The 13,693-nt window shown below is 40.4% G+C and overlaps 1 protein-coding gene across 6 annotated transcripts; it reads left to right on the top strand.

Moving 5' to 3' along the window:
• On the top strand, positions 1–13,693 carry LOC103714927 (uncharacterized). Of its 6 annotated transcripts, XM_088701156.2 has the most exons (5): positions 49–3,155; positions 3,253–3,352; positions 4,846–4,912; positions 5,644–6,169; positions 13,303–13,693. In XM_088701156.2, the coding sequence occupies exon 1, from the start codon at positions 239–241 to the stop codon at positions 2,933–2,935; it is 2,697 nt and encodes an 898-aa protein (XP_088557282.2). In that variant the 5' UTR covers positions 49–238; the 3' UTR covers positions 2,936–3,155; positions 3,253–3,352; positions 4,846–4,912; positions 5,644–6,169; positions 13,303–13,693. The 6 variants fall into 6 exon arrangements, with proteins under 6 accessions (XP_008800620.3, XP_088557282.2, XP_088557283.2 ...); XM_008802398.6 differs by lacking the exon at positions 5,644–6,169 and having other exon boundaries at positions 1–3,155; XM_088701157.2 differs by lacking the exon at positions 4,846–4,912.

The following is a 13,693-nucleotide window of genomic DNA, read 5'->3' as shown; positions in this document are numbered from 1 at the left end:
AGTCCTGAACCCCTCTGTAGACTTTTTGACCTTCCAGGCTGCCCCGCAGTCTTCGCAGTCTTATAAGTTTCCGTAGCCAGCGGCTCTCCTCCTCTCTCCACAGCCTAAAAATGCCAAAGCCGTGGTTTCCAAGTGACCACGTTCTCCTTTTCGCCGTCTCCCGGCTTCTCACTTCCCTCTTCTCCTTTCCGCCGTCTCCCACACTCTCATGCGATGAAACCCCCTATCGTCGTCTCCAATGGTGAGAGCTCTCCTCCTCTTCTCCCCCTTCGCTTTCCTCCACAAAACCGCAAACCCCCTTCTCCTCTCCTCCCTCGCCCACTCCCCGGAGCCCGACCCCTCCCTCATCGTCGCCGAGGCCCACCGGATCCTCGCCGCCCCCCGGTGGCGCGATAGCCCTGAGCTCGCCCGCCTCCTTCCTGCCCACGTCGCCGAGGTCCTCGGCTCCCACCGTGACCCCCGCCGCGCCCTCCAGTTGTTCCGCTGGTTCTCTCAGAAGCATTCCCACAAACATAGCCTCGACTGCTTCTTCGCCCTCCTCAACCGCCTCATCGCCGCCCGCATGTTCCGGCCCGCCAACCGTGTCGGCGTCCAGATGGTCAGATCGTGCCAGACCAAGGAAGAGATGATCCGGGCGATAGATTTCTTGAATGGAAAGCGCTTCAGGTTTGACCTTTTTGGTTACAACGCGCTCTTGATCCAGCTGGGCAAGCTCAACATGGTCGGCGTCGCTCTAATTCTTTATCACCATATTCTGGGCAGTGGTGTGGAGCCAAATCTTTTGACTTTCAATACTGTAATCAATATCCTGTGCAAGAATGGGAAGGTCAAGGAGGCTGGATTGGTTTTGAGTAGGATTTTGCAGTGTGATCTGAAGCCTGATACATTTATGTATACGTCGCTAATTCTAGGTCATTGCAGGAATCAAGATCTTGATTCAGCCTTCCGAGTGTTTGATTGGATGGTTAAGGAAGGATGCGAGCCAAACTCGGCCACATACTCCACTTTGATCAATGGGTTGTGTGATGAGGAAAGGGTGGACGAGGCACTGGGATTGATGAGAGAGATGGTGGAGAGAGGTGTTGAGCCGACAGTGCATACGTACACTGTCCCAATTGTGGAGCTTTGCAGCTGGGGACGGATAAGTGAGGCCTGTAATTTGCTTGTTGACATGAGGAAGAGGGGATGCCCGCTGAATGTTTGGACATATACTGCACTTATCAGTGGCCTGTGTCGATTGGATGGGCTTGAGATAGCGATCGGGTTGTTTCACAAGATGGTTAGAGATGGTTTGGTGCCAAATACTGTGACATATAATGCATTGATCAATGGGTTGTGTGATGAAGGAAGAATTGGAGCTGCTCTAAAGCTTTTTGAGGTGATGGGGAGGCGTGGTTTCCTGCCAAATCCGCAAACTTATAATGAGATGATAAGAGGGTTTTGTTTGATAGGTCGTGTGGAGAAGGCAATGGTTCTCTTCCATAGGATGCTGACTGTAGGTCCTTCACCAAATCGGGTGACTTATAACACCATCATAGATGGTTATTGTAAAACTGGTAATCTTAGCAATGCCATTCGGATGGTTGATCTTATGAAAGACAATGGGTGCGAGCCTGATGAATGGACTTACACTGAGCTGGTTTGTGGGTTTTGCAAAGGGGGAAAGCTGGATTTGGCACACACAGCATTTGTAGAAATGGTGGAACATGGCTTGAGCCCTAACGAGGTTACATACACGGCACTAATAGATGGGTGTTGCAAGGATGGGAGGCTTGATAGTGCATTGGCCTTATTAGACAGGATGGAGAAAACTGGTTGCAAGCCAAACGTGCAGACTTACAATGCTGTAATTAACGGCTATTCCAAGAAAAATCTGTTTTCAGAAGCAGAGAAGCTATGTAGTGAGATGGTGGAACAAGATTTGTTACCCAACGTTGTTACTTACACTGCATTGATTGATGGGTTGTGTAAGAACAATGCCACTTCACTTGCACTTAAGATCATGGATGAGATGGTAAAGAGAAACTGCTTGCCCAATCTCCACACCTATAGTGCTCTTATTCATGGGTTGTGCCAAGAAGGCAAGGCTGAGGAGGCTGAAAAGGTCTTCCAGGAAATAGAAGAGAGAGGATTAGTTCCTGACCAGGTCACATATACTGCTATCATTGATGGTTATATTATGTTAGGTAGGGTGGATCTTGCTTTTTCACTTTTGAGACAGATGGTTAGTGCTGGATGTAAGCCCAACTATCGGACTTATGGTGTTCTGATGAAAGGATTGCAGAAGAAGCACCAGCTGATGGAACAGAAGCTTGCTGCTTTGCCGGATGCAGTCTCAAGTTTCAGCATGGATGAAAAGGCTACAGACTATGAAATTATATCATGTCTATTAATGAAATTATCAGAATATGGATGTGAGCTAAATATTGGCATCTATAGCACTCTTCTATGTGGATTATGCAGAGAAGGAAGGTGGTTTGAGGCAGATCAGTTAGCTAAAAGTATGAGTGACCAAGGATTTTCTCTAGATGAAGAGATATATAATTCTTTAGTACTTGTATATTCAAATTATATTAAAGTGGATCTTGCTTTAGAAACTTTAAATACAATGATCGCACAAGGCTTTGAGCCACAGCTAATCAGTTTTAAGACACTGATTTGTGCTTTTTGCAAAGTTGGCAAGATGGAGGAGGCCCAAAATATTTTTGAAAACATGCTTCTGCAGCACTGGAATCCTGATGAGATCGTATGGACCATTCTCATTGATGGATTATTAAAGGATGGAAAATTAGATGTGTGCATGAAATTTCTTCATGTCATGGAAGCCAAAGATTGTAAACCAACTTTTCAAACTTATGTTATCCTGGCAAGAGAAGTGTCCAAAGAAGAGAAGTGCATTGAGATGAGTTTAGTTGGTGATGTACTGAGGCTCTGAGGACTACTTCCTAGGTTGTGATTTCCTTTATAAGATGCCGAGGCGTTGGAAATATAGAGGAACCAAAAGATGGGAATCCGCCAAGATGGAAGGCCACAGATTGCTGAGCCTATTTATCCATCAATGTCAGCTGTGCTCTTTCTTTTTTAAGGGAAGCATACAATTTTTAAGCTGCAATTAATTCAGATTCTTAACATGTACTAACTGGCAGAATGGAAAGGTATATAAACTCATTGGGATTTGCTCGGTTCTTATATTTTTCTCTTAAGTTTATAGTCCAAACACTGATGATATATCTTATGGAATCCTTATTTCAGATGATGGACTGAGCTCTTACCAATCTGGTACTGAAATGCTTGAATGAGGAAGCAGGAGCAAATTTGCTGTTGTATTTACCAGAAAAGTTGACATTTCAAGGTAGCATCTAACTCCACATAAAGGCAAATTATACGATATGGGTTTTTGGTTTCCAGTTTTTTTTTTTCTTTTTCTATCTCTAGACTGTCCTTTTTTGTTTCACATCTTCTTTATTCATCTGGATGTCTACAAATGTTCAGTACTATACTTCACTTGAGAGACATATTAGTTATTCTTTTTCAAAGTTCCAGATTTTGGTCAGTCAGAGATATTAAATTATTTCTTGTCATTTTATTAATGCAAACCTTCTGTGCAAGGTACGCTGAACCGGTACCGGTCGCCTACCAGACCGGTTCGTATCGAAACCGGTCCGGTACGAACCGGTCTTTTGTTTATATATATATATAGGTTCACGGACTTGCGTGGAAAAATAATTTTTTTTTTGGTTCGCATCGCGTCCGCGCGTGGACGCGGTAGAAAAAAAAATTATTTTTCTGCCGCATCTGCAAGGTCACGGACGCGCCAGAGCTGGCTTTGTGGCATTTATGACCCGCGCAGGGCAGCACGCCCGCGCGTGAAGGGGAATCGCGCGCGGGGTGATGCCTAACGCGGGGAATCGTGCCTGCGAGCTGTGGAATCGCACCCCCCTCGCATGCGGGGCGATGCCCAACATGGGGAATCGCGCCTGCGAGCTGTGGAATCGCGCCGTGCATGGTGGAACTGCGCGCGGTCCCGCGCCCGTGCGGGGCGCTCTGCCCTGAGGGAAGGGCCACGTGCTCTCACACCACAACGCGTGCGCGCTGTGGTTTAAAATCCACAGTGCGTGTGCTGTAGTTAAAAAAAAAAAGGGTACCGGTGCGAACCGGCCGGTTCATACCGATACGGGACTGCTACACAGCCGATATGCATGCATACCGGTCGGTACCAGTCCTAAAATAGCTGGAACCGGTATCCACGCTGTCTGGGTACTGGTTCCAGGGCGGACTGGTCGGTACTGGGCCGAACCGGCCGGTACGGACTGTTCGGCAGACTATGCTTCTGTGTGTATGGATGCTATTTAAAATTTAAATGTGGGGTGAAATCCTTTTGCAAGAAAATCATTTGAGATTTTTTTTTGTAAGAAAATGTTGATTTCAGAAAATAATATTTGCTGTGACATGGCTTTAGATGTAGTCACTTCCTAAGAATAGATTAGAGTTTTTAGATCTATGATATACAAGCGAGAGGATATGCTTGACAGGTCATGCTTATGATGAATTTTAACTCATGACTTTATGAATCATTGTGTCTGAAAATATGAGATGGATGGATAAATAGAGAGAGAGAGAGAGTTGCACACAAAGTGAGGGTATGTGATTAAAGAGCCCCATGTGTATGCCTTTTGTTCAGTATCTCATGTGTATTTTGCTTCCTTCTACTTTGTATTTCGTACATGCATACCTTTTGATTTCTACTTTGTATTGAAGTTCTACTGAATGCAACCATTTTAGCCTACATGACACTGTTTCACTTCTAGCGTTTGCTTATTTGTTTTTCATTATTTTTGAACTTAGGATCTGTTGGAACTTCCCTTCATTCCTGTAGAAAGGGTCCTAGGAGGTTCGTAGGCTATGAGGAAAGGTGATTTCTTGTTAGTGTTGTTACTAGTAACCTTTCTACTTTCTATTTGTTATTTAAGTGATGATGTCTTGCTTCTAATCATTGTGAAGAATTGGAGAATCATGCAAATAAAGATTTTTGCATATGTATGTATTTCAGTTGCTATTTGTTTTAACTTTTGCAAACTACTATTTAGTCATACTTGTTATTTAATCATAGCCTGAATTATTCTCTTCTAAAATTCCTAAGTACCCCTGCAGTGTTGACTGGAGGGTTCAAAAACTTATCGAAAATGCCGTTTTCTTTTGAATTGATGGGTATTATGGAATGATGCTTAATTTTTGTAAAAGACGAGGGAAATTCGTATTCACTTTAAGATAATACATTACAGAAATTGGTGGTTATTAAATAGGGAGTTTCTTTTTGGTACATGGGTGTGTGGGAGGGGTTGCTTTGAAATTCAAAAGGTGCCTCTACATTTTGTTCATTCCCTATTTAACCTCCAACTTTGTTCTCTTTCTAGCTCTCTCCCAGCTGTTAAAATCACTAGGTTTGATACAAGTGACTTGGGTTCAAATCCTGCGTGCATTTTATTTCGGCTGAGCTTTCACCTGTCCTAGTTCTCAAAAATAGAAAAAATAGGGCAAAAAGCTGATGCTTGCATTGTCTTTGTTGACAAAGATATTCAACTGGATGGAAATTGTTCTTTCCTTGGCTTCTAATTTTTCTTATGTTCTTCCCTCTCCTTGCAGTTACCTTGTGGAGAAATGGTTTGGCATGCCCTTTCATGAGAGAACAGATTGAGCAAGGGACTTATGATTTAATTTCTTCAATTTAAAAACAAATAAATATTCAAAGTCAAAATAACAAGGTTGATGCTTGGATACTTGCAACCGGATGCAAGTGAACCCTAGTTGCAAGAGGCAAGGTTTTAGATCCTGGCAGAACGGGGGGCGCGCCAGCCATCTTGTCCTATTCTTGTGAGAAAATAGGATTGGGACAGGGGTGGGACTTTAAAACCTATCCATGTAGGGAAAGAAAAGGAGGAGGAAAGAAGGAAAGGAAGGAAAGAAGAAAAGTAAAAGAAAGAGTGGAAAGAAGAAGAACAAGGGAAGAAAGATAGGAAGTGAGAAGAAAAAGAATGAAAGGAAGGAAAGGAGGAAGAAATGAACAAGAGAAGAAGAAAAAAGAAAGAAAGAAAAGGAATGAAGGAGGAAGGGAAAGAAAGAAGATAGTTCCTATGAGTGTTTTTTTCGACTATTCTAAGAGAATCCTTCTGTGAGTTTTAACTTTTGACTAGCATATGAGCATTTCTTTTTTCTTTTTCATTTGTTCAGATGGTTGATAGCATTGTGTTATTGGCTCTTCTTTCTGATGCTTCATTTGGAGTGTCGATATTGCTTATGAGAGTCTAATCATATTTGCAATTGGAAGGTGGTTTCTTTTAATTGAACCCTTCAAGGGCTTGAACTAAAAAACTAAAAATTCATTTCTTTTTGATGCAAATTCAATATAAGCTAAGAGAACTCTATTTTCTGTTAGAATGAGCCTTAAGGGGAGGATTCCTTACAAGGTCTACTATGTCGGTACCGGAGCCCGTACCGGTCGGCTGGCGGCACGGTTCGTTGCGCCCTCGTGTCGTTCCGTGCCGGGTCCATACTGACACAGCAGGGAGGGCGAGGGAGTGGGAGAACGGGAGAGAGGAAGAGAGAGAGGGGGAGGAAGGGCGAGGGAGAGGGAGGGAGGGTTGCTGGCGGGCGTTGGAGGGGCCTCGAAAGGCTGGAGCAGGGGCTTTCCCCTCCGAACTCCTGTTTCATTCGAAAGAGAGGCCCCCTTGCCGACTTTACTTAAATTTTTAAAATAAAAAAGGGGCCCAAATTTTAAGTGAAGTCGGTGAATCGCCGACTTCATTTAAAATTTTCAAAATAAAAAGAGAGCCTCGACGGACCCTTGTTTCGAATGAAACAAGGTTCTCGCCGACTTCATTTAAAATTTTCAAAATAAAAGGAGGCCTCGAGAGACCCCTGTTTCGAACGAAACATGATTCTTGCTGACTTTATTTAAAATTTTCAAAATAAAAAGTGGGCCTCGACGGACCCCTATTTCGAATGAAACAGGGTTCCGGAGGGCGGAGCCCCTGCTTTGGCCGGGGGCCCTCTGACGACCTCCGGCGGCCCTCCCTCCCTCTCCCTCTCCCTCTCCCTTCCTCCCCCCTCTCTTTTCCTCTCTTTCCTTCTCCCTCTTCCTCCACCTGTTGGTTTACCGTTTTGAATGCTAAAACTGTTTTGGTCCGCTGCCGGCACATCTTGATACAACCCTAACCGGACAATTCGGGATGGTTCTGCATTCCATGATTCCTTAAGTGTAGATGATTTTTAGGTCATGCTGGTCTAAAACTACCAATTATTAACTGGTTGATTCCTACTTGGTTAAATTTCTCTAGAGTTTACCTTAAGTTTTCTATCCTATTCATTAGTTTTCCTTAATAACTTCTTCTTGCTCACCCTACTGCATAAACAGCCATATCATTTCTTTTGAGTTTTAGATCAAATTCTAACTTCTTGTAGCCTCTACATCATTGGAAGTTTCCCTTGAAACTTTATTGTAGCAACCGAAAAACTTAACGCTTTCGGTATAGATTATGATATGCTGTTTTTTTTTTATTTCTAAAGCCAGTCCTTTTGCCCCAGCATTGGGAGATCTAACTCTGACATGCATCATTTCATAAACATGTTGTTGCATGAAAATTCACACCAAAAACATCGGTGAATTTTTTCCCTGGCCATATTAAGTGTCAAGAATTTCCATGGCCTGCTTACGGATGAGTGCTGGGATGAACCACCATTTACAAATGGTACTAGACAAACATAATTGAATAATTAAATCACCATTTCAAAAGTTTAGAGACTGAAAAGTGCCTAGTGCTAGTTCATCTAGTTACGATGAGAAAGTATGGAGGTAATGATCAGCTAGATATTGTGGGGAAGAATTCAAAGGGTAAAGGCAACAGCATGAATGTATGCTTCACTACTAGATCACTCCAGTTATGGTGTGTTATCAAGCCACCAACTAGTATGCATATCACCAAGTTTTTAATTGTTCAAAGACCTCTCTCAATTTTATTTACTGAAATTATGAAAACAACTGTCTGGCATTCTAAGATACCACTAGTTGATGCTTCCAATTAAGCTGGAAACTAGATCTTCTATTTTTCTTGGAATTGATTATGATCCTAAAAAGACCATTGAGCATTGATTCATGATAATGCATGCTTACATTTAAAGTCGAAATTATCAGTTGCATATATCGGGACAACTGCTAATTGCTTAGTGGGAAGAGATGAAGATTTCATTGGAAAAGTTGTACTACTGCTTTATTATGAGAACTCATTTGAGCAGATTGTTACTTTTCTGTAAGACAACTTGACTACTGAAATGCAACAATTTTATAGTTTGATGCCAAACTGGTGGAGATAATACACAAGTCCCTTCTGCATTAAACATGCCTCGGATTATAACTCCAGTGGAAGGTATTTGGTTCACAAATCATGTCAAATTGCTTTCAAGATTTATGCAGCATCTATTTTGAAGATTTGTCTCTTGAGATGTGAGTGTCCTCATCAAATGGTGATGAAACCTGAAGTGGAACAAGGAGTATTCTTACAAATAACCAATATATGGAGCGGAATAATTTTGGGCCTGCCTTTGACTATAGCATGAAATAAGGCCAATGGATGTGAAGAGCATAAGCCAACACCGTCGTATAAAGGGTTTTGATTTTTGTGGCCGAGACATATATGTGCTAAAAGAGAATGCAGTGGCCAAAATGAGTGATGACTAGTTGAGGAATTTGATGAATTAAAAGATATGGCTGGCTAATTGTGGTCGAATGAACACTAAATGCTAGTCTAAGGAAAAAACAAGATTTACTGCATGTTATCATCAATCATTAATAATTGGACTATGTTACATGGGTTAGGGTTTAAGCATCAGGTGTTGGTTTGCGTCTAGGAGTCAAATTTGTCTTATCCCTGTATCTTAGGATACAAGAACTCAGCTAAAAAGAATCTGAAGGTTAACTGTGGGTCTCACTTGACTGTCATTTAAAAACTAGGAGCCAGTCTTTTTTTACTTTCTAGTCCTTGATGTGTTCGTTGTACTTATGTTACAAATAGTTATGCTTGTTATATACACATTTACGCATGTTTTGCATGCATATGCCTTGTTTTGTACACAGACTATAATTAAAAGGCATTAAAACAAGACTAGGAAAGCAAACTAGGGATGACTAGTTGCGTTGCCCATGAAACAATTGGATTGTATGAGATCACAGCAATCCATCAAACAAACCCATTCTCTCCTTTCTCAATGCTGCACTAGCTACAGCCTCCTTTGCCTACAACCTTTCTATGCTTGACCTTCTCCATTCATCACCAACCTCTATCTTCTGCGACTTGCACTATCCTCTGCCAACTTTGACCGCCCAGCATAGTCCACCACTGTCTCACCTCATCCCAAGTAGGTTCCCCATGCCCCCTTCATCTGATCCCCTCTCTTTCTGGCTTCTTTGGGACCTTTACCCCTGTCCATCATAATTCCCAACTGCAGGGATTGACGCATTTGAGAGTTCTGATGATGTAGTGCTGATATGTTAGGGTAAGGTTCTGAGTCTGGGTATCCTAGCAATTAGAGAAAATTGCTGTTGCTTTACAAGAGATGATTGTGAAGCTAAAAACTTTTCAATGATAAGCACCATTTTACTGTTTGAAGATTGTCATCAGGTAAATGACATGATGATTTTGGTGTTTATTATCAAAGATTGGGAAACACAAGGACTTGGTTTGGTGGGATTTATTCTCGAAGAAAACAACCTACATGGTTGACCATGGTCTTGTGTTTGAAACATGCAATTTAGTGAAATCATTTGCACTTATTTCTTCATGCATAATTGTGGTAGAACTACCCTCAAACCTATGATTGTTAAGCACCTATGAAGAAATTGAATTGAAAGAGGCTTCTTTATCTCTTCTATCACATATGAAATTGAGCCAACAACATAGTAAAAGTTGATAAAGAGGACATGGAGAAGGAAGCTGAGCAAGAACAAATGGTTCAACCGTTGGTGTTTCATGGCTAGAAAAGAGTTTCATAATTGGAGGTTTAATTCCTGGAGATTTGATTCTTCAAGGTCTTTGTGGAAGTAAATCTTCTGTCTACTAATGGCGAAGCTCAAGGTCAAACAGAGCATGAATTCAAGATGAACATAAAGCCAAGATGAAGATGCTGCTAAATAAGAAGAATCTTTCAAAGATTGCAATCGAATATTTAAACAATTCAAGTTCATGTGGTATTGAGTTTCTTTTTTTCCTTTGATACCCTTTTGGAATGACAAAGGCCCAAGCTAATGGCTTTATAGAACTGGTAATAATGCAGAAAGAGATAGAGAGAGAGAGCACAAATTGGTATTCCTTGTTTGTGACATGATAACCTTAAAGCCACTATCAGTTTGTGCTTGCTGGAACCAACATGATGCAGAGATAATTCTGCTGCTTCATGAGAAAAATAGCAAGGATTTTTTCTTTTTTGAGGTGTCTGGCTGTTCTAAGTTTTGGCTTATAAGGAATATTGGTGCATTATTCCTTTGAATAAGGTCTTGTTAATGTTTGGTTGTTTTGCAAGAGAGGTATCTCTAAGTTTCAGCTGATGCTCCATTTTTTTTTTCAAATTTCTGCTCATTTATCACTTAAGTAGAATTTAGGTGGTAGTTAAGAGAGCTCTAATCTATTGAAGTATCGTATATGTGAAATGTGCATAATTGTTGAAACTGGTAGTTATGTAGAGAGCTTCTGTGGTCTTATTCTTTGATTCAAACACCCTAAAATTCAAGTTCATAACATCTAGCATATTTTGGTGGTGAAGGTTCCATAATTCTCAATTGTTACTTCATTGAATTGTGCACAATTTACCTGTGTTCTAGTATTTGTTTTACTTTCCTATGTTTTCTTATCTATCCCTTCAAGTTCTATATATAGTATTTCCTTCTTTAATGAATTTTCTACATTCCAAAATTTTCCTTTTATGTTCAATTATCATTACTCCAATTATAGATTATAAAATCCTTTTAAATCTAAATCTAAATGTAAATTGCATGTTTGTGCCTATCACTGTATAAATTAATCCTAAAACTTGATAAGTGGGCATAGACCCATTCCACCTCTTTGAGGCATGCTTATTTTTAAAAGTTAAGGTTGTACAGCGGTTCTCGTTCTTAGGTTGGGTAGAAGGTGCTGAAATTTATTATGTTGATGTTGCAATTTGCAACAGTTATGCACTTATTCTAAGTTTGTCATGCATCATTTCAGAGACCTCATACTTTGTTTACTTTGTCGTTTATCTTTGTTATGCGTATGCATAGTGAGGACTTTAGCGACTGGCTATTCGTTAATAACCATTTACAGGCTGTAGATTGCCAGAAGGATGCTGTATTAGCATCCTTGTTCAGATTGGTAGGTGTTGAGCGGACAAACTAAAACATGTCTGTAGTAAGTTCCTTATGTGATTATTAATACATAAGAATGATCGAAGTGGTTCTGACATTTTGATTACAATGTAATGAATTGTGGGTGGTTTCAGACCTTTGGAGCATATCTTTTGTGCTGCTTTTTGCAGTCATGTTCTTTCGATTTGCTGTAATCTTGCCTCTCCTTTTCAATGTTGACTCCTAAAGAAAGGTCCTTTCTTTGTATCCCTTGCTAAGATTGTTTTGGTTATCTTGTAATTACTAAGATTGTTTAGGGGTATCTGGAAATTCAAAACCCCTTCCCTTGAATTTAGGCAACTAAGGATTGATCTATTGCTCAAATAGTAAGAGAGAAGGGGGTAAGGAACGGAAATGGATTGTAGATGAATCCTTCTTTAAATATCCATGGTCAGTTGCTGAAAGAGTGTTGTAAGTTCGTAGATTCATTGTTGGCCTTAAAGAGGTGAAGATGTTTAATTTCAAGGTTGGTTATTGAAGAAGTGTGGGGATTAAATGTGACAAGGTAGAGAATAAACGTTGACATGAATGGAGGTTGCGACAAAAAGATGTGACATTACAATAGAGGCTGCCTTAAGTAGCAATTCTTGGTGAATGAGGGTATGCACGTCGATCACAAATAGTTGGGATAAAGCTTGATGATCATGACTATGGTTATAATAGAGATAAAAAATTAGTGGAAGCGTTATAAGTTTGTGAGTTCATAAGGCCCAATACCATGCAGACTAAAGAATATATAATTATGGGATAAGGAATCCTTCTCAAATGTAAAAAAGCTGTATTGAAACAAGAAAGTGTTCTCCCGATTGAAGATCTACTCATTATGAGATCACTTATCAGAGGTTGAATTATTGGGTCCTCAATCAATAAATACAGATCTGATTCCACTAGTTAAAGTGATTTCATTATGGAAGTGTCATTCAATTTTTAGATCAAGGTATGTTGTATTGGTATTGGACCTCGTACCGGTGCCACACTATCACTATGTCGGTACCGTATGGTACGGGGCTGATTCAGCATACCAAGTGTCAGTACGCCCCCCAATACCGTGTACTAGTACCGAACCGGTACGGTATAGTATATTCTATACGGCCTGGTTCGGTACAGTATGGCGAACCTTGTTTTAGATCATGATCAAAGATGTCCCCATTAAAAAATTATTCAATGGATTAATGAGATCAAATTTGGAGAAGCAAATGGTGGTGCTTATTAATGGATCACGGAATCATAGATCGTCATGAGTATGCTTGACATTCTGAGTGCTCTTTGAAGAGGAAATTTTACTGGACAAAAGCTTGGAAGTCCTACTATTAAATGGGGATGAGAGCATATAACTCAAGTTGATAATTGAAAATTTTTATTTTGAGGGAGAGAGAAAGAGAGTGGGAGGGGAACACACCAACACTATTAATTATCTAGGCTCAAATTCTTAGAGATCACCATCCAAGACTCGAACCTAGAACCTTTAGTTGCTAAGCAACAGGGTGTGACTCCTAGAGTAGGCCCTGGAAAGTTAATCTAGGCATGCTTGGACTTGTTCTCTCTATCTTGATCGGAAACGTTGTCTGATATGGCTTAATTGATAAAATAATTGGTAATGCTGTCTAACTCTTTCAAAGATCATGCTGTGTTAAGTTAAAATCTCATATCTGCCATGAATTGTGGGTCAGAAAGCAGTACTTCTTAAAGGGCCAAAAGAGATGTTGGGGAACCGCAATCAGTTCTATCTACTTCTCCCCTGTTTACCGTAATTCTTGTTGTTATTTCTAAGTTATAGTTTCTGTGTATACTCTTACACAAATCTAATTTTATAATGTCTGTGGTTATTGAGCATTATGAATCTATTTTCAAACAACTGACTTACCATCTTGCAGGACTAAATTGATGCAGCCTGATGAAGGTATAAACAGGAGAAGCTATGACTTTTTTGTAATTTAGATAGAAACCTGGACAATTATTGATGAAAGCATGTTCTCTTTGGAGCAAGCAAGGCCTCAAAAGGGTCTAAAGATGAAACGAGCGAGAGAGTCTGACAGGCATATGCCAAACAATAGAAAGCAGTCAAAGTGTAATCAGTTGTACTCAAAGGTAAATCAGCATCAGTCCCAAAGCTAATAAACCGGCAACTTAGCTGAAATTATAGTAATGCCTTTTTTCTTTTCTTTTCTTTTCTTTTCCTTTTGTTTTGGTCACTGATAATTGTATCGAATATCCCATTAATTGTAAATAAATTTTATTTTTAATAATTCAATTATTACTTTGAGA

This window comes from Phoenix dactylifera, chromosome 7, assembly GCF_051530095.1.
Source record: "Phoenix dactylifera cultivar Ajwa chromosome 7, Ajwa_hap1_PhDact_Kaust_v1.1, whole genome shotgun sequence".
Taxonomy (NCBI): Eukaryota; Viridiplantae; Streptophyta; class Magnoliopsida; order Arecales; family Arecaceae; genus Phoenix; species Phoenix dactylifera.
Note: the sequence above shows the minus strand (reverse complement) of the source record. Positions and strands in the feature narration are given on the sequence as shown.